Raw genomic sequence first — 21,537 nt, 5'->3', positions numbered from 1 at the left:
AAGTATTCATGAATATAATATCTACATATCTTTGTGATACAATGAACAAAGTACCCCCTATAAATGCTAACATTTAAAGAGCCTCTTCCGATGAAAATTTTTGAGGTTCGTTGCCTCCCAACAATCGTGCAAAATATTACACTTTGAACTGAAAATACGGGATATGCATGATATTTAATTAGGTATTTAAGATATTCTCATTACAAAAGCAATTGGTTTTAATACGATTGTGCAATCTGAAATTTCACATTTCTGTCATTGCTGTGTCTGTGGTTAGTGCTTACATCGGTGACTGTCAGAAGAAATGCATTTTGCCGATAGAAATTTGCTGGTTTTTATTGCAATTTTGTACATTCATGCCGTGTTTGGTGAAGACGTAAAAGTGAATAATCTAAACCGATGCTTAGATTCGAGGCATCATAAAGAAACTCCTGGAATGGAGTTTGAGAACTTCAGATTTTGCACACCTTGGGCCAAAAGATCGTGTTGTACCAATAAAACATCGCAGAGTATCGAGAGGGACGGCGTATTGACGTTGTATAACATGAAATGGGATCACTGCAGTCGTAATCTTAGCAAAGCTTGTAGAGAGTGGTTCTTGAGGGATACATGTTTTTATGAATGTTCACCAAACGTTGGTCCTTATATTGTTGTAGACAAAAGATCGAGGGTAACTCGAAGGGAAAGGATAGTAGATGTGCCTCTCTGTGCAAGCGACTGCGATGACTGGTTTAATGCTTGTAAAGACGACCTGACATGCACCGATAATTTTCTGAAATGGAATTGGACAAGGCAGGGCAACAAGTGTCTTAAAGAATGCAGAACATTTAAAGAATATTTCAATAACTCTGTGACGTTTTGTAAAAATGTTTTGGTGGGACATTTAAGTACGCAAATGGTGTTCCTGGACAGGACTGTTTTAAAATGTGGCCAAATGTAGACAAGGATGGTCGTAATCCAAACGAACTGGTAGCAAGAATTTCTCAGCAGTCACGTAAGTGGTCAGCTGCCATCAGCAAGAAGGTTGTCGATTATTTAGATCGATGTATTGCAACAAGCAACCATAAGAAGAAACCAGGGCCTGAGTATGACTCTAAAGAATGTGTTCCATGGAGAAGTCATGGATGCTGCAGTGCAAATACAACTTCTGCTATCAAGAAAGATGGAGCTTTGACATTGTTCAACAGAAAGTGGAACCATTGTGGTAAGCTCTCGGATAAATGTCGAGAATTTTTCATCAAGAATACATGCTTCTATTCATGCTCCCCAAATCTGGCACCTTGGATTGTCAATGATCCAATGGGTGGTTCGACGAGAACAGAAAAATTTAAAAGCATACCACTTTGTTCCGATGATTGTGATGCCTGGTTTGATGCTTGCAAGAATGATATGACGTGTTCCAATGATTGGAGTGATACCTGGAAGTGGACTGATAACGACAAATGCGACAAACAAAAATGTATGCCTTTCAAAGATTACTTTACAAATTCCATGATGTTCTGCAACAAAATATTTGATCACACATTCATATACACTTCTGGTAAACCTGGAAGGGACTGCATGAATCTGTGGCCAGATAGTAGTGCGAAAGATTTGAATCTTGAGTTTGCATCAACAGTTACTCGAAACATTGTTGCCAGCTCTTCAACTTTACTTTATTCTACATTTATGCTTATTTCTTCAATTCTATGGGCAGTTGTGCTCATTCTATAAAATTACGTCACATGATTTGAATTAACTGTCAACATCTATTTCACGTATTACATGATGAGCTACTTATTCAGTATTTAGTATTCAGTTTTTTCAATACCCATTCTTTCCCAAACAGGATAATTTGGTGCTTGTAATCTTTTCCGTTATGAGGTCTAAACCAGCTATGTACTTGTGATTTACATAATATATTTCATTTTAAATGCAATTTGCTTCAATGCAATGATAACATTATCTTATATGTATAATACATATTATAATCCACTTAAATGCATGCCAAGCTCACTAAAACGTTTTTCAAAAAGTTGAATGTAAAACTACTTTTATACGTCAAGCAAACATTAAAATCTGATGCTGTTTGAGTATATCAATGTTACGTAACACGTGTGACACTGGTACCGGTACAAAAACTAGAGGCATTCTGGGAAATTATTGTGGGCGTGTTCGCGCGGTGTATGTGTCTGGGTCGTGTTTATGAATTTAATTAATGTCTTGTAACTCTTGCTCATAGGCGCTGTAATTGTTTGTCGGATTTACACTAGATCGGCTCCTTTGTACAGACGCATGAAATTTATAGCTTCTTTAAGACTAAAGCGCCTTTGTAGTGTATTGTTGTATAATTTGTACACAAAATAGACATCCAACAGAAGGCCAACTCGGCTAAAATCGTGGCGTATTTTTTCACTACGCATGCGTGACTTCCCAGAAAGATACTATTTAACTATTTAACTAAAATTCACATTTAAAGCAAAAGTTTGCCGAAATTTTTACAAAATTTTATCATCTTGAGAAGTCGATAAGGTTTCAAGCTTTTGTAGTGCAAAACGACGATATATTTGTCAAAACATCTATATTTTCTATTGCAATCTAGCGGAAGTATCTTGCTGGAAGGTGTATCTGCTTTAGAATTTGCTTCAGAAAAGTAGGGGACATGAACATCAAAGATTCCGACACGAGTGGATATCTATTCTGTGATTTGTATTATTAGTGTTTCAAGAAAAAGCACTGCAAAAATATGAAACCACCTCGGTGATCTATGTTAGATAGCTATCGACAACGGTATCAAACACTCACACAAAAGTAAAATACCAGATATAAGTATTTCATCTCACCTGAAAAGTATAAGTTTTACCCGTTGAAAAATGATTTATATTTTGAAGAGAAAGACTTGGTACATGTTAAATTTTCCAGTGAGTGTTGTTTGTGGGCTTGAACGGCGTGCTGATACACAGCAAAACCCAACTGGCGCTTTTTACTTTTTTTGTAATAACTTTATACGCTATGCTATGATATGGATTTATAGATGTGGACGCAAGTGGTAGACAAGAAAGTAATATTAATGGTGGTAACACTTTATAATATAGATGGTTCAGTGAATGTGATAAAATTGCCGGAGTACTCCTTCTATTGCTGGACAATGTTCCCTGTAAACGAAACGATCATATTTCATATTTCATGCTTGTGTGTGCGCATAAATTAAACGGTTTGCTGGATCCACTGGATCCTGTTGAGTCCTGTGACACAAAATGAGAGTTCTCTGTTCTTTGATGACCACATGATGTTGACTAACGTTAAGAAGAGGTACATATGGAATGTACCCTTAGGTACAGTCATCTTCAGAAACAAGTGATACTAACCTGGACGAACTAAATATCTACAAACATGTATAGCGACAATTTATGAAACATATATTTTAAGCTCACCAATGGTACGCTTCGTAGTTCAGCATCGCTTTAGGAACGTAAGCCGTAAATCCCAAGAGACAACTCTCTCTCTCTACCCTATCCTTCCAAACTTGGTCTAAAATAACACAATAACACAAAAAAGGTTGGATTCTTTTTGTAATTTTTTGAAATCAATGGTATGGCATTAGTCACCGACACAGCAATATTTTTTAAAATTTTTCACCTCGTAATTCATAGGTTTATTAATCGACTCGAAAGACAGGTAACAGAGCAAAGCTTATGCGTGGGCGTTTGAAATCAATATGTAAATTTCTTCAATCATCAGCCATGTACAGTCTCACACAGTCACACTTGTAAATTTTAGATACTACCAGTCCAAATTTGTACAAAATCATGAGATTTAGTAATTACTTTTTCATTGTACTTTTGATTAGTTTTGAAAGTCTGACTCAGAAGCTCAACTGAAAGGACTAAAAGGAATAAAAACACTACCATACGCGTGTTGGATAGTTGTCAACAGCGGTACGACGCACTGACACAAGAACAATATGCCAGATGTAAGTAATTTTACTTTCTTATCAACAGGTTGATTAAAAAATAGACAACTCTATTCTAAAATTTGGAAAGCAGCTATTGAGAATGAGCACTGCACATCTTTGCCTGTGCAACTTTTTATGCTCCTGAGATAAAGTGATGAGCGAAAAATTCAAGATGCGAACAGGCTAGTGATTTTAAAATACATTCTTATTCCTTGTCCTTGTTCTTTTATAATTGAACAGACGTGGATGCTAGTGGTAGACGAGAAAGTGGAGTTTATGGAGGCAATACTTTGTGGTATGGGTCGTTTGATGAATGTAACAAACTACCTGACTCGCGGTACTGTTTGACAATATTTCCTGGGAATATGACACTTTACCAAAACAAAGCAGAGGTAAATAAGAGAAAACAATTCCTTTTAAAAATATATCAATTAAAAATGTGGTCAAACCTATCTGAAACGAATATAGAAAACAGAACAACATGTTCGTCGTATTGTAGAGGTGTAAGCAAAATACGACACCAACGAGGAGAAGGGTTGGCTTGGCAGTGATTTTCATGCGTTTTCAACCGTAATTATGTGATCATCCTGGATGTTAAGAATACGAAAAATTTCTCTTATTTCTTAAGGAACAAAATAAATCAATGCTAATAGTTTTGAAAATTTATTATTCATTAAGACTATTGTTATTGTCTTCATGAGAATTTGTTTATGTGGCAAACTCTCGTCAATCAAGTACATCGCATTTAATAATTAATTTCATACAATTTGAAAATTACCATTCCACCATTATTTATATAACGATTTGAAATCTTGCAGAACTTTTAATATTAGCTATATAATTAATTACGAACCACATTATATATGCTAGACATTGTAAGAAACCCAATAATTGTAGTATTGCTAAGTATTGGAGATGGTTTATCATTAATCTACTCTTATTTTACGGATACTCAATTTTGTTTTTGTGTGGTATAAAAGTTCTTGAAAAAATATTCATGCCTAAACATAGTGCATGTTTCTGTTAGGTGATCTTTCAACCAGAATGGGGACAATGTTGAATAAGTCCTGTTTCAAACGTCGAACTTTACATGCACCGAAATTACTAAAGACAAATAAAAATAAGATGAACTTCCTCATTATCTTTTGTTTTAATGCGTTCACTTCATGTAAAGTTCGACGTTTAAACTAGGTCTAAGTTATTTCACTAAAAGTTGAATAAATTGCTTTTCAAGAAATGTTGAGACGGATTTGCTGGGGGCGGAAGGGTGGAGAAGGTGGCTAGTCACCTCATCATCTTAGGTCAAAATTTTATAAGACCATTAAAGTGTCCCTATCGGCAAAAACGTTTATTAGTGATATCAAAACTTGGTGAAATATCTAACGTTTCGGTGGAAAAATTTTTTCAATGTGGTCAAATTGTCTTCTTGTTATGGAGGTTTAAATTTGCCTTTCAATGGACCTTGTCCGTTGTCGCATGAAGTCTGGGTCTAGCCAAATTCTGACGTGATCCAAGGTAGTTGGTATATATATCTTGTATTGAGGAATCCCTTGCATGACGTCACAAAGGTAAGTCGTTCCAGGCTTTTTGAACGACGGATAAGGTCCATTAAAATGAACATTTTTGCTAACTTTAAATAGCAATAAAAATGGAATGATTTGACAAACTGAAAAACTTTTTTCACTAATACGTCGAAAATCACAGTTAAATTTAATGTCGCTATTAAAAATTTCTGCCGAAAGGGGCACTTTAAATGTTTTTTGTGGTATATTTGAATTTGCATTTCTAGCAAATATAATTTAGATAAGATATTAAATATCGATCGAATATCGTTATAAGAGCGCGTCTGCGAGTGCGAGTAATCTTAACGTTGAATGTGTGAATTTACTTACTGCAAAAACATAACGGCATAAAAACGTGAAAAAGGCAATTTTAATAGCTAATAACCATAAATTGATAAGTTTTGAGATGAAACGTAAACAGACCAAAACAGACAGTTTTGTTAAGATAACATTCTGAGAAGCATTATAGTAGAAAAATTATTAAACCTATTGGCCTTTTTCTAAAGCTTAAATTTGTGACAAAATTGATTAGTGTTGTCTGAAACCTCTCCAAATGAAATCGCTCAGTATTCCTCCCCCGCCCCTAACAGAAATCCTACATCTGCCCCTTTGTTTAGACCCATTATTATACTTTCTAGTTCAATTTAAACTTTTCAGACTTATCATTTTGAGTGGGGTGTTTGTGTTCCTAAGTCTTGTACAAGTAACGACATCAAAGAACATTTCTTATATCTTTTTCATAATGGTAAGTAAAAATTATATCAAACAAAATTTTTATGAAAGATTATATATTTTGGACTATTCACTGTTTGCTATTCTACCCATGCATGTTTTTTTCGTGTTTTTTGAAACAAAATTATGTTTTTGAAATACTTAGCTAATAATTGTTCACTGGATAACATTTAAAAGATACCAAAAACATCGTTAATCAACTAATTTCAAAACATTAATAAAACACATATATACCCCCTCATGCATAAATGACGTTTTTTTCTGCTTTAGTTTCAGACATCAGTTCAGTTTCACCGTTTACAACTTATCTCCAAGTTCAGTGTTCTGAGAATCCTGAGTACACGACATCCGTTATCTTAACAATGTACGTAACAAAAGTATCGTAACTGATCATTTTTTCATGATAGAAACTTCAAATAGAAGAAATTACATGAGACTTTTAAACAGTGTATAAAAACCAATAAAATATTGATATAACTCAGAAAGGCAAAGCTTTTTTTTTCCTCTCTAAGAATATTTTGTGGAATTTTGGTTGGCTTGTCCATCTTTGCAACGATAACAGAGCTTTTGTATTCATTAAAACATGGTGACCACGACGACCAAAATGTAGGCGATCGGGCCTTGCATATCTCAATGGATAAAGAGACGAACGAGAAGACTCCATTACTACCAAATGACACCAAGAAGGCTCAAAAGAGCGAAGGTATTGTACTTTGTGTATAAGGTACTGTATAGCATGAACATATAGAATGATTGATGTATGTTACATTTAGATTCTTTGGTTTATAAAGTTCTTAATTCTTTCTCAATTTCTCGAAATGTCAAATGGATAATGAACACATCTGTTGGAAAAGGAGATTTGACGTGTCTTCATGGAATCAGAGTTTTATCTTTATTTTGGATCATTTTAATTCATGTCAACAATCTTCCTGTGTTTTTTCCTCTGGGTTTGTTGATGGGTTGATTTAACTTATTTATTAATTTCCTTATAATATGTCATAGCCTTTATTGTAAGAAGTGATGATGGTCTTTAATCTAGGCTCTACGACCTTCGATAAAACTCAATTTTTTGTTTTCGGGGACTCGCACAAAAAAAACCGTGTACTTTTTGACAGATGTCTGTATGGGTTTGATTTTGATGGCGACACTGTCAGAAAATGAAAACAAAGATAATTAAACGTTCTGTTGTTTGTTTTTACATCTTTATAAACCATGTATATGAGGAATATAAGATTTACAGCTTATGAAATACGCAATTTACAGTTTTTTCTTGTTCTAAATATAGCTACTTTTAAAGTACGCTCAGGTGCACATTAAGTTGGCTCTATTTTTATAGACAATGACAAAGGATTTTTAAAATCTCAGAGAAAATTGGCCCCAATGTTTTTGCACCAAGCTTATGGAGTGGATACATTTTTTGTCTTGAGGTAATGTTGAAAAAAAATTAAAGTTGTATTTACGATATTTCTCTGTTTGTTTGAAACAATGGGTAATGTATTTTGGTGCCAATCAATTGATATTTTCAAAAAACATATCTTTCAATGGTAGTGTCATCGTTGAATAAATCAATATTATTTTTTGATCATATATAGCGGGCTACTCGCATTATACAACAACATCAACAAAAGAGTAAAAAATAACGGAAAAACTAATTGGCTTCAATTTTATTTTCATCGATTTTGGAGGTGAGAAACTTAACTCAAATTTAAGATTAATCAAGCTTTAAAGGTTATCATTTGATCATTTTCATTTAGGCTCACTCCAACCTATATGTTTGTCATATTGCTCGTTGTGAAATTTAGACCATTTTGTGGGAACGGTCCACTCTGGTATCTTCAAGCTGATACTTCGACTTGTAGCAAATATTGGTGGAAAAATTTGCTGTACATTAATAATTGGAAAATAGAAGACGTATGTGTAGCTGCATAGTGCAACATGAAGTATTTAAATATTTCTTAACAAACTGACGTTAACACGCCATTCACACAAGCAGATTTACATTGTAAAATTGCTTTGGCTTCCACAAGGATCGTATTCAATGGCATAGTCAGGTCCCTTTATTGTATTCAATACGGCCATGATTCTGTGTTCATTAATGTGTGAACAAAATATTTCTAAAACAATAATTAATGATCGATGATGTTCCGAAATTTTCTTTTAACTGCATGAAGAAAAAAAAAAAGATTTTTAGACAATGGTGTAGGGATCAAAAATTGAGCGGGTATGTTTTTTTTTTCAGTTGTGTCTTGGTCCAAGCTGGCAGTTGTCTGCTGATATGCAACTTTATTTCATATCGCCAATCTTTCTTCTTATTGGATACAGGTAGCTAGTTTCACACAAAACAATCATTTTAATATATCTAATGGAAATGTATGATTTAAAGAACGTCGTGGATATTCATCCAACATCGGAACGTAATGTTCAAACGCTATTCATCCGACATAACTATTTATAAAACCTAAATAAACCTAACCCTTACCAAGATTATTGTTATATTTTTATGTTTTGGTTGAAAAAAATGAAAGATTAAGTCAATTTTGAGAACGACAAAATTATTGAATTATTCGACAAAATCCGACTTGCGGGGGTGGGTTTCTAACTCGTATAACTAGGCTTCATTCACTCTGCTCTTACCACTAGACTAAACAAACATCGACAAACCTGGCGAAACGTAATTTTATAAAATACGCAACATATATACGCGAAAACCAAAAACTAGATGCCGGATGAATATACACGGCGCTTAAAGAATGTGTGTGCTATCAGTAATCACGTTATCATGATGTTAGAACCATGGTAGTACACCTGTCTTGTCCCTAACCCCAGTTTACACCAACACTCCCATTTAAGAATTTACACCATGGGAAAAATCTAAATATTGTCTTAAAAACTCAACTGCTATGGTGAATGTCCAATAGTACTTCAAGAGTTCTAACAAAATTCTTGGACTTATCTTTTCGCTATTCACCATGGCAATTGTTCTTTTCAAAGCAGTATTTATAATATCTCGGCAATTAACAATCTCATATCAACAAATTGCTATTTCGTAAATTCTTTCTTCATACATTTTATATTTAAAGTCACAACTTTGCCGTTCATTGATGTTGTACAAAGTCCAAATCACAAATAGATGATAATATGCTTTCATTTTTGTCCGTTCAAGATATGGTCTTCGCGTACTCTTCATGGCTGCAAGCGTTGTCATTCTTGGTAGCATGATTACTACATTTTGCATTGCAGCTACTGAAGATATTTATCCAATGTCATCATATGCCTTGTTAAGAATGAACATGTAAGTTGCTCTAAAAGTATTAATATTACACCATGCTAATCACAATTTTATTATATATATTTATCAATATATTAGATGTATTTATATCATGCATTTATACATTCATTATTTCTCCAAAAGATTACATGCAGTCAAAATATTATTACAAAACAAAGGCGTACTCCATCGCCACGTTTTTCAGTTTACTGCTATGTTCAGAGCATTATTTATAAAGATCTATTTTTTTCTTAACAACAGAGCAGAATTTTAAGCACAGTAGAACTATATAAGCGAGTTGGATTCAATACTATTGTTAAACTGAATAACTTTTGATTAACATGCTTGGGATAAAAGGAATTAAAATTTCTAAAGTTTCTAATGATTCTTTTTGTTAAAGTGCACATAATTTTCAGAGAAAATTAGAAAAAAGCTTTGTCTGGTGCCTGGTGGAACTTCGAAGCCTTCTGATATTTGTATTCTATTTTACAGTTTTTTTCGTCCAAAAGAAAAGATTTTACAGTTTGAAAATAGAGCAGGCGATATTTACTTTAAAACTTATTGTCGTGTTCCACCATATGCGATGGGAATGATCCTTGGATATTATCTTCAGAAATATCGCTCAAACAAAATCAGAATTAATTTGGTAAAAGGAATTTGTTGGTTGTAAAATAATTTTGAAAACTTCTAGTTTTCTCGTTGCTGCTTGCGTAATCGTCGCGGTAGAGACATTTTGTATTTTTATGTGCGCCAATAACCTCATGAAGAGCAGAAATGTTGCTGATAGCCACGCAATACCATTTCATTGGTGTTTGATAAAAATCCTAAATTGTCCATTCTTGTTAAATAAATCCCAAAACCTTCATTAAATTCGGTTTTAAAATAGTAGACAACTTTATCAAGACTACTCGTCATTTATCTAACTTCATCTTTATAATTCAATTCAAGACTAAAATTTTTTGAAATGATTCTTCATTTCGCGTCGAACTTCATTTAATAATAATTAATGAAGTAGGTACTAGTGTCTTTTAATTATCGAATTTCTTGCATAACTATGCTAATAATACCTTTTTGGAAAAAAAGTAACGAGGATTTTAAGACCTGAGTATCTGTACAAGAACTTATGTTACTGAGTTCATAACAGCTAAACTGCAAATATTGTTTTCTCACTACCGTTGCATGAAATCCATTGCAAGCATTTACACTAGAAATGTGCTGACGCTAAAATATGGCTGAATTGTCCATTACCCTTTTTTTGCTCATGGTTTGTATCGTAAACTTTTTTATATTCTAGAAAATAGTCGTCTTTCTCTGGATATCTACCATAGCTTTGGCGCTGACCGATATATATGCTCCATACAGTTCAGTAAAGAAGATCCTCATGTATGGACGGTATCCGAAAGTGCGTTTTTCTGGGCTTTTAGATGGTTCATCTGGGGTCTGTTTATAGTTTGGCTCATATTTGCTTGTCACTATGGCTATGCAGGTGAGAAGGAGATTTTTTTACATATACGTTATAACAACTCTGTGTTTAAATTATGTAGCAATTATAGCCATGGGGTGAGAAGGTGGGAAAGGCAATTGCACTTAAAAAATAAGTGTGAGTATAGCTAGGTTCTAAACCTACTGAATTACGTAAGTGCTTCTTTGTGATTATATTGACAAAATTATGCATTTATTGTGTTGTAGAAAAAAATATTGAAAATGCCAACAATTTATGTCTAAAAATAACTTCATTGTTTCATAAAGCTGTAGTTTCTACATTTACTGCATTATAGGTTGGATTCAAAACATTTTAGGAGCAAAGTTTTGGATTCCTTTGAGTCGCATCAATTATGCTGCCTATCTTGTGCATTTTGAAGTGATTTTAGTGTTAAAGTACAACGTTCAGACCCCTATCCATTTTACTTGGTTTACCTTTGTAAGTTATTATTATTAAAATTATCAATGAATTTTATTGCTTTATCTTACATCGATTACGTAATCTATCAAAATATTTACTTTTTATGATATTTAAATATTTTAGACCAATGCATTCAGTTAACTATTAATTTGTTTTGAATAATGAATTTTTTATAAAGATCGTATATATTTCTATAGGTAACATATTCTCTGGCTTCGTTGGTATTAGTTTATTGCATCGCATTTGTCATTACCGTTATGGTAGAGTTGCCGTTTTCTAACATCGAAAGTTTGGGCTGGAAAAGATTGCAAAAACGTACATAGAAAATACAAAAGTAAAATTTTACGGAAAGCATTTTGTTAAATTTTCACAATTGATACTGCTTGATTGTGTTAAAAAAACGTTAAGGTTATTAACAACGTTTTCAATTCATGTGAACGCAACCAAAACCCAATTAATTAAAACTTTTAAACTAGTATATATCTCTGTATGTGTTGTTTAGCATTGCATTTATTTTGTTTTTATGTGAGCGTACGTGATTCTATCTTCTTTGATATGTTATTTTGCAGAATATAGCTCTGCGCTTTTTAAAAATGCAAAGCTTTTTTGTTTTTTTCAGTATTTTTTTTGGAAGTGAATAAGTTTGTTTGAATGATACTTTAACTTCTAAAAACGCTAGGCATTTAATAAAACTGTGATCAGGATATTCAAGAGCGTAAGTCATAAGCCCAGGAGACAACTGCCCTTCCTTTCAAACTTAGTTACTCATTGGACAAGAAAAAGTGAATCAAATTTTTTATAAGTTCTTTAAGTTTTCGCACTTACAAAGCAGTAAGCTACTTCTTATGTTAGTTTGCATTCAATCATTTTGTGTAAAATGATCTTAACAATAATATGTCAAATACTTGCCAAATCTTGTCGAAAGAACGCAACATTTGATGGATAAGTCTGGTTTTATGATGATACAAAGGAATGTTTCATGTTATTTTAGAATGATGTAAATCATGGTAAAAACAATCCACTTTTGTTGCAACATGTCACATGCGTGTATAACGGGCAACAATTTTAAGTGTTGTCATCATGAGTTGGTTACATGATCAATTAGTAGACGACTGCATCGAAAATATGTGAGAAACGTGTGTATTGAGAGCTGAACTTTATGAGCCCATGATCCACGAGCTTTTCATTGGGTATAAACATATAAACCTTATTATTGCATTACTTCGTTTTAAAACGCCATTCATCCGGGTATTTAAAGCGTCAGTTCATGTTAGATGAATTACTGATCGCTTGAGTTGACACTTTTTGTCATTGCAAAAAGAAATAAAAATTATAAAATAAAGACTTATAATACCCTTAAGTAAATAAAAATCAAAAAAACTTTTGAAAATACTAAATACCATGGTGAAATATTATTGTTTGAATTCACTGCAGACAACTAACAAAAAAAAGTTTAGTTTATTTTTGCAATTTTTTGAAATCAATGGTATGGCATTAGCCATCGACAAAGCAGTATTTTTAAAATTCTACTTCAAAATTAATAAGTTCATTAATCAACTCAAAAAGACAGGCAACAGAGCAAAGCTCTATGCGTGGGCGTTTGAAACCTATGTAAATTTCTTCAATCAATAGTCATGTGCAGTCTCACACAGTTACACTTGTGATTCTGATTCCACCAGTCCAACCAAATTTGTACAAAATCATGAGATTTAATAATTACTTTTTCATTTTATTTTGATTAGTTTTGAAAGTCTGACTCCAGCAGCTCAACTGAAAGGACTAAAAAGGAATAAAAACACTACCATACGCGTGTTGGATAGTTGTCAACAACGGTACGAAGCACTCACACAAGAACAATATGCCAGATGTAAGTAATTTTACTTTCTTCTCAACAGGTTGATTAAAAAATAGACAACTCTATTCTAAAAATATGGAAAGCAGCCATTGACAATGAGCACTGCACATCTTTGCCTGTGCAACTTTTTATGCTCCTGGGATAAAGTGATTAACGAAAATTCAAGCTGCAAGCAGGCTAGTAATTTTATAAATACTGAATATTGTTAAATTATGCAAATTATATACGTTGGAATATTTCATCAAATTGTTGCAGTTTTTTATACACCCCTGTATATAAGTTCTTTTATAATTGAACAGACGTGGATGCTAGTGGTAGACGAGAAAGTGGAGTTTATGGAGGCAATACTTTGTGGTATGGGTCGTTTGATGAATGTAACAAACTACCTGACTCGCGGTACTGTTTGACAATATTTCCTGGGAATATGACACTTTACCAAAACAAAGCAGAGGTAAATAAGAGAAAACAATTCCTTTTAAAAATATATCTATTAAAAATGTGGTCAAACCTATCTGAAACGAATATAGAAAACAGAACAACATGTTCGTCGTATTGTAGAGGTGTAAGCAAAATACGACACCAACGAGGAGAAGGGTTGGCTTGGCAGTGATTTTCATGCGTTTTCAACCGCTAATTATGTGATCATCCTGGATGTTAAAAATATGAAAAATTTCTCTTATTTCTTAAGAAACAAAATAAATCAATGCTAATAGTTTTGAAAATTTATTGTTCATTAAGTCTATTGTTATTGTTTTCATGAGAATTTGTTGATGTGGCAAACGCTCGTCAATCAAGTACATCGCATTTAATAATTAATTTTATACAGTTTGACAATTACCATTCCACCATTATTTATATAACGATTTGGAATCTTGCCTTGCTTTTCATATTAGCTATATAATTAATTACGAACCATTATACATGTGAGACATTGTAAGAAACCCAATAATGGGAGTATTGCTAAGTATTGGAGATGGTTTATCATGAATCCACTCCTATTTTACGGATACTTAATTTTGTTCTTGTGTGGTATAAAAGTTCTTAAGAAAATATTCATGCCTAAACATAGTGCATGTTTCTGTTAGGTGATCTTTCAACCAGAATGTGGACAATGTTGAATAAGGCCTGTTTCAAACGTTAAACTTAAAAGGAACCGAACTTCCTCATTATCTTTTGTTTTTAATGCGTTCACTTCATGTAAAGTTCGACGTTTAAACTAGGTCTAAGTTATTTCACTAAAAGTTGAATAAATTTCTTTTCAAGAAACGTTAAGACTGATTTGTGGGGGGGGGGGGAGGGAGGGTGAACAAGGTGGCAAGTCACCCCAATATTTTAGGTCAAATTTTTTATAAGAGCATTAAAGTGTACCTATCAGCAAAACGTTTATTAGAGGTATCAAAACTTGGTGAAATATCTAACGTGTCGGTGGAAAAATTTTTTCAATGTGGTCAAATTGTCTTCTTGTTATGGAGGTTTAAAGTTGTCTTTCAATGGACCTTGTCTGTTGTCGCATGAAGTCTGCGCCTAGACAAATTCTGACGTCGTCCAAAGTAGTTGGTATATATATCTTGTATTGAGGAATCCCTTGCATGACGTCATAAAGGTTAGTCGTTCCAGGCTTTTCGAACGACGGACAAGGTCCATTAAAAGGAACATTTCTGCTAACTTTAAATAGTAATAAAAATGGAGTGATTTGTCAAAACTTAAAAACTTTTTTCACTATTACGTTGAAAATCACAGTTAAATTTAATATCGCTATTAAAAATTTCTGCCGAAAGGGGCACTTTAAATGTTGTTTGTGGTATATTTGAATTTCATTTCTAGTAAACGTAATTTAGATAAGATATTAAATATCGATCGAATATCGTTATAAGAGCGCGTCTGCGAGTGCGAGTAATCTTAACGTTGAATGTGTGAATTTACTTACTGCAAAAACATGGCGGCGTAAAAAACGTGAAAAAGCCCCTGCCCCTGCCTCTAGCAGAAATCCTACATCTGCCCCTTTGCTTAGACCCATTATTATACTTTCTAGTTCAATTTAAACATTTCAGACTTATCATTTTGAGTGGGGTGTTTGTGTTCCCAAGTCTTGTACAAATAACGACATCAAAGAACATTTCTTATATCTTTTTCATAATGGTAAGTAAAAATTATATCAAACAAAATTTTCATGAAAGATTATTATTTTGGACTATTTACTGTTTACTACTCCATCAATGCATGTTCTTTTTGTGTTTTTTTTGTATTTTTTAAACAAAACTAGGTTTTTTTAAATACTTAGCTAATAATTGTTCACTGGATAACATTTTAAAGATACCAAAACATCGTTAATCGACTAATTTCAAAACATTAATAAAACACATATATACCCTTCATGCATAAATTTCGTTTTTTCTACTTTAGTTTCAGACATCAGTTCAGTTTCACCGTTTACAAATTATCTCCAAGTTCAGTGTTCTGAGAATCCTGAATACACGACATCTGTTATCTTAACAATGTACGTAACAAAAGTATCGTAACTGATCATTTCTTCATGATAGAAACTTCAAATGGAATTAATTACATAAGATGTTTAAATAGTGTATAAAAACCAATAAAATATTGATACAACTCATAAAAGACAATTACAGCATTTGCTTTTTTGCTATCTAAGAACATTTTGTGGAATTTTGGTTGGCTTGTCCATCTTTGCAACGATAACAGAGATTTTATATTCATTAAAATATGGTGACAACAACGACCAAAATGTCGGTGATCGTGGCTTGCATATCTCAATGGATAAAGAGACGAACGAGAAGACTCCATTACTACCAAATAATACCAAGAAGGCTCAAAAGAGCGAAGGTATTATACTTTGTGTATAAGGTACTGTAGCATGAACATATAGAATGATTGATGTATGTTTCCATTTAGATTCTTTGGTTTATAAAGTTCTTAATTCTTTCTCAATTTCACGAAATGTCAAATGGATAATGAACACATCTGTTGGAAAAGGAGATTTGACGTGTCTTCATGGAATCAGAGTGTTATCTTTATTTTGGATCATTGTTTTCCATGTCGTGTCCAAAGTCCCCCGGCTTTTTCCTCTCGGTTAGTTGATGAGTTCATTTAACTTATTTATATTAACTTCTTTATAATTCAAATTCTCTTCAAAAGAAGGCATTGTCTATGTCATAGCCTACATCGTACGAAGTGAGTATGGTCTTTGGTCTATGCTGTACGATGTTCAATAAAAACACAATTTTTTGCAATTAAAGCTCACATAAAAACTGTGCATTTTTTGACAGATATCTGCGTTGATTTAATCTTTGATGTTAACACTGTTTGAAAATGACAACAAAGATAAATAAACGTTTATGAAGAATGTATGATTTACAGCTAGTCAAATACGCGATTTGCAGTTTACTCTTGCTCTAAATGTATATTGTTTACTTTTAAAATACGCTGCAGGTGTAATTTTATAGATAATGAAAAAGGCTTTTTAAAATCTCAGAGAAAATTGGCCCCAACGTTTTTACATCAAGCTTATGGAGTGGATACATTTTTTGTCTTGAGGTAATGTTGCAATAAAATACAAGTTGTATTCCTGATATTTCTCTATTTGTTTAAAACAATGGGTAATGTACTGTGGTACTAATCAATTGATATTTTCAAAAACATATCTTTCCATCAGGGACGAAACTAGAACGCTAATTGGGGAGGGGGTATATATTCATACATTCAGCTCTGCCCTGCTGACTTCTTTTGAAATTAACATCGCTAACAAAAGAAATCAGCAGGGTAGAGCTGAATATATGAATATATACCCCCCCTCCAATTAACGTTGTAGTTTTGCCCCTGCTTTCAATGGTAGTTTAATTCATTGTTGAATAATTCAATATTATTTTTTGATCATATATAGCGGGCTACTCGCATTATATACCAACATCAACAAGAGAGTAAAAAATAACGGAAAAACTAACTGGCTTCAATTTTATTTTCACCGATTTTGGAGGTGAGAAACTTAACTCAAACTTAAGATTACCCAAGCTTTATGTGTTATCATTTGATCATTTTAATTTAGGCTCACTCCAACCTATATGTTTGTCATATTGCTCGTTGTGAAATTAAAACCGTTTTGGGGGAACGGTCCACTCTGGTATCTTGCTGCTGACACTACGACTTGTAGCAAATATTGGTGGAAAAATTTGCTGTACATTAATAATTGGAAAATACAAGACGTATGTATATCTGTGTGCAACAAATTCTATCTTGGAATGTTATTAAACAAAAAGAATGATAGCACAGCGCTATAACCAACAACTACAAACAATAACGACCTTATCTAACAACATTTGAGAAATTAACCTTCCACTCCTCTTCCTTGTAAACCAGACAAGTCTACTCAAAAGCAGAGAGCCTTATACGCTTCAAGTCCCGGACTTGTGACCGGTATAGCAGAGTTAAAAGGTGAAAGGTTTATAACCTTTTATAACTATTTAACCTTGTGATTATACTTATACATATTGGCAAGCAGGATGCTTGTAACAATCTATGTTTAACATGTATTGTCTAACATTAACACCGGAGTATGTTACTGATATTTAATATGGAATTCGAGCTTTGTCCATATGAACTGTTCAACATGCTTCCAAACAAAAAATGAGCAGGAATATTCAGTTGATTAATCTATGATAAACCTTTCACCTTTTAACTCTGCTATACCGGTCACAAGCCCGGGACTTGTAGCGTATAAAGCTCTCTGCTTTTGAGTAGACTTGTCTGGTTTACAAGGAAGAGGAGTGGAAGATTAATTTCTCAATTAGATAAGGTCGTTATTGTTTGTAGTTGTTGGTTATAGCGCTGTGCTATCATTCTTTTTGTTAAATTGTATCTTATTATGACGTATTTGAATATTTTTTAACAAACTAACATTAACACGTCAAATTTATAAATGATGCATGCAAGTTTACACTGTGAAATTGCTTTCGCTTCCACAAGGGTATTCATGCAATGGCGTAGTCAGCTCAATTTGTTATATTCAGTACTGCTATATTTCTTTGTTCACTTAATGTGTAAACAAAAATATTTCTAAAGCAATGAAGGAAAAAATGAGAATTTTTAGATAGAGGTCTAGTGATAAAAAATTGACGGGTATGTTTTTTTTCAGTTGTGTCTTGATCCAAGCTGGCAGTTGTCTGTTGATATGCAACTTTATTTTATATCTCCAATCTTTCTTCTTATTGGATACAGGTAGTTTCACACAAAACAATCATTTCAATATATCTAATAGAAATGTTATCATTAATCACGGTATCATGATGTTAAAACTATATATCCCGGAAAATCTAAATATTGTTATAAAAACTCAACTGCTAAGGTGAATGGCCAAAAAAGAGCCCAAGAATTTTTTGTTAAAAATTCTTCTAAGGAAGTGTTCTAAAACAGTTCTTTTTAGAACTCTTTCGTTGTTTTTTTCGCTATTCACCATGACAATTGTGCTTTTTAAAGCAGTATTTGTAATATCCAGGCAGTTAACAGTCTCATATCAACACTAAATTGCTATTTCGTAATACATTTAATCCTTCTTCACGCCTTTATTATTAAAACTCTCAATTTTTCCGTTCAGGTATGTTTTACAAAGTCCATATCACAAATAGGTAATAATATGCTTTCATTTTTGTCCTTTCGAGATATGGTCTTCGCGTACTCTTCATGGCTGCAAGCGTTGTCATTCTTGGTAGCATGATTACCACATTTTGCATTGCAGCTACTGAAGATATTTATCCAATGTCATCATATGCCTTGTTTAGAATGAACATGTAAGTTGTTCTGAATTTATTAATATTACACCATACTAATCACAATTTCATCATATATATTTATCAATATATTAGAAGTATTTATATCATGCATTTATACATAATTATATAGCACATAATTTTAAGAGAAATTTAGAAAAGATTTTCTTTGGTGGAACTTCGAATTCATCTGATTTTTGTATTGTATTTTACAGTTTTTTCCGTCCAAAGGAAGAGATTCTACAGCTTCACTATAATGCAATCGATATTTACTTTAAAACTTATTGTCGTGTTCCACCATATGCAATGGGAATGATCCTTAGATATTATCTTCAGAAATATTGCTTGAACAAAATCAGGATTAATTTGGTAAATGGAATTAGTTAGTTATAAAAAGAATTTTCAAAACTTGTAGTTTTCTTGTGGGTACCTGCGTAATAGTCACGGAAGAGACATTTTATTGCACGCGTATAACGTCATGACGAGTAGAAATGTAACTGCATATAGCCACGCAGTCCCATTTCAGTGGTGTTCGATAAAATGTCCATTCTTGTTGAATAAATTCCAAAACTTTCATTCAATTTGCGTTTAAAATATTAAACAAATTTAAATGACTCATCGTCATTTATCAAACTTCAGTTTTTGACTTCAATTTATAAATTGACATGATAATTCTTCATTTCGCGTTGAAGCTTATTTAATAATTGTCAATGATATACTTGGGTCTTTTAATTTTCAAATTCTTGCATAACTTTGCTAATAATACCTTTTTGGAAAAAAAGTAACGAGGATTTTAAGACCTGCGTATCTGTACAAGTACTTACGTAATTGAGTTCATAACAGCTAAACTGCAAATATTGTTTTCTCACTACCGTTGCGGGAAATCCATCCCAAGCATTTACATTAGAAATGTGCTGACGCTAAAATATGGTTTGTATCATAGACTTATTTATATTCTAGAAAATAGTCGTGTTTCTCTGGATATCTACCATAGCTTTGGCGCTGACCGATATATATGCTCCATACAGTTCAGTAAAAGAAGATCCTCATGTATGGACGGTAGCTGAAAGTGCGTTTTTCTGGGCTTTTAAATGGTTCATCTGGGGTCTGTTTATAGTTTGGCTCATATTTGCTTGTCACTATGGCTATGCAGGTGAGAAGGAAATTTTTTTACATATACATTATAATAACTCTGTGTTTAAATTATGTAGCAATTATAGCCATGGGGTGAGAAGGTGGGAAAGGCAATTGCCCTTAAAAATAAGTGTGAGTATAGCTAGGTTCTAAACCTACTCAAGTATACTTTGTTATTATACTGACAAAATTATGCATTTATTGTGTTGTAGAAAAAAATATTGAAAATACCAACAATTTGTTTTATGTCTAATAATAACTTCATTGTTTCATAAAGTTGTAGATTCTATATTCCTCATTATAGGTTGGATTCAAAACATTTTAGGAGCAAAATTTTGGATTCCTTTGAGTCGCATCAATTATGCTGCCTATCTTGTGCATTTTGATGTGATTTTAGTTTTACAGTACAACATTCAAACTCCTATACATTTTACTTGGTTCACTTTTGTAAGTTAATATTGTTAAATTATTAATTAATTTTATTGTTTTATCTTACATCTATCACGTAATCCATCGAAATATTTATTTATTTACAGCAATGCATGCAGTTACCTATTAATTTTTTATAAATAATTAAATTTTTTGAAATGTAGATATATAAATATGATATATATTTCTATAGGTAACATATTCTCTGGCTTCGTTGGTTTTAACTTATTGCATCGCATTTGTCATTACCGTTATGGTAGAGTTGCCATTTTCTAACATCGAAAGTTTGGGCTGGAAAAGATTGCAAAAACGTACATAGAAAAATATGAAAGGAGAAACGTTTTGGCAGTTCACGAAGTTTTCAATTCAAGTGAACGCAACCAAAACCCAATTAATTAAAACTGGTATATGTCTCTGTATGTGTTGTCTTGCAATGCATTTATTTTGTTTTTTATTTTTTCCCAAAATATATTTAGTACTTACTAGACATCTATCGAAGCTGCAGAGTCATTCGGTTAAAGTCTGTTCACCCTGACTTTTTTTGTTACTTTGATACTTTAAGCTTTTATAAGAGGAGAAGAGAGGAGAGGGGAGGATTTTCTATGTCGTCTGTGCTTATCATTGCAGTTCGACATGCCAAAGAGTAGCTTCACAAACTCTCAAAATATAGTCGAATAAAACATCGCAGAATATAGCTAAAGTACATTCTACTGACTAGGTTTGTTTCTTTGTCACTATATGAAGTATTTATACTTTTAATTGATTAAAACACATTATCATTAGGCATTTAAAATAAACGACAAAATTTTATAATAAACATATTTCGACTTACGTCATCTTCAGTGTAAGAATGAAGTAAAGTTATTTACCATGTTGAATTTATAATAGGATACATGATGCGTGTTAATAAGTAAAAGGTAAGGTGTGATAAAATATTAGT

At 32.7% G+C, this 21,537-nt stretch overlaps 2 protein-coding genes across 2 annotated transcripts; both read left to right on the top strand.

Annotated features, from left to right (window-relative positions):
- Positions 1-240: 240 nt before the first annotated feature.
- Positions 241-2,075, top strand: LOC124446846. The gene is given in 2 exon segments (XM_046997723.1): positions 241-860; positions 863-2,075. Coding segments are annotated over 2 exon segments (1,407 nt in total). The 5' UTR covers positions 241-304; the 3' UTR covers positions 1,714-2,075.
- A 1,798-nt stretch (positions 2,076-3,873) lies between these two features.
- Positions 3,874-21,084, top strand: LOC124446665 (nose resistant to fluoxetine protein 6-like). The gene is made up of 15 exons (XM_046997514.1): positions 3,874-3,952; positions 4,175-4,326; positions 6,154-6,241; positions 6,499-6,592; positions 6,741-6,931; positions 7,002-7,175; positions 7,565-7,655; positions 7,821-7,913; positions 7,983-8,139; positions 8,468-8,550; positions 9,392-9,520; positions 9,989-10,142; positions 19,995-20,187; positions 20,473-20,615; positions 20,791-21,084. The coding sequence occupies exons 2-15, from the start codon at positions 4,300-4,302 to the stop codon at positions 20,914-20,916; spliced, it is 1,743 nt and encodes a 580-aa protein (XP_046853470.1). The 5' UTR covers positions 3,874-3,952; positions 4,175-4,299; the 3' UTR covers positions 20,917-21,084.
- The last annotated feature ends 453 nt before the right edge of the window (positions 21,085-21,537 follow it).

The sequence above is a fragment of the Xenia sp. Carnegie-2017 genome, unplaced genomic scaffold, assembly GCF_021976095.1.
Source record: "Xenia sp. Carnegie-2017 unplaced genomic scaffold, XeniaSp_v1 HiC_scaffold_22, whole genome shotgun sequence".
NCBI classification, from domain to species: domain Eukaryota; kingdom Metazoa; phylum Cnidaria; class Anthozoa; order Malacalcyonacea; family Xeniidae; genus Xenia; species Xenia sp. Carnegie-2017.
Note: the sequence above shows the minus strand (reverse complement) of the source record. Positions and strands in the feature narration are given on the sequence as shown.

Excerpts from the sequence above, each read along its gene's own strand:
- LOC124446665 (XM_046997514.1), top strand. The coding sequence starts at position 4,300 with ATGACACTTTACCAAAACAAAGCAGAG. Across the intron at positions 20,188-20,472 it reads TTGTCACTATGGCTATGCAG|GTTGGATTCAAAACATTTTA; the intron begins GTGAGAAGGAAA and ends TCCTCATTATAG. Across the intron at positions 20,616-20,790 it reads ATTTTACTTGGTTCACTTTT|GTAACATATTCTCTGGCTTC; the intron begins GTAAGTTAATAT and ends ATATTTCTATAG.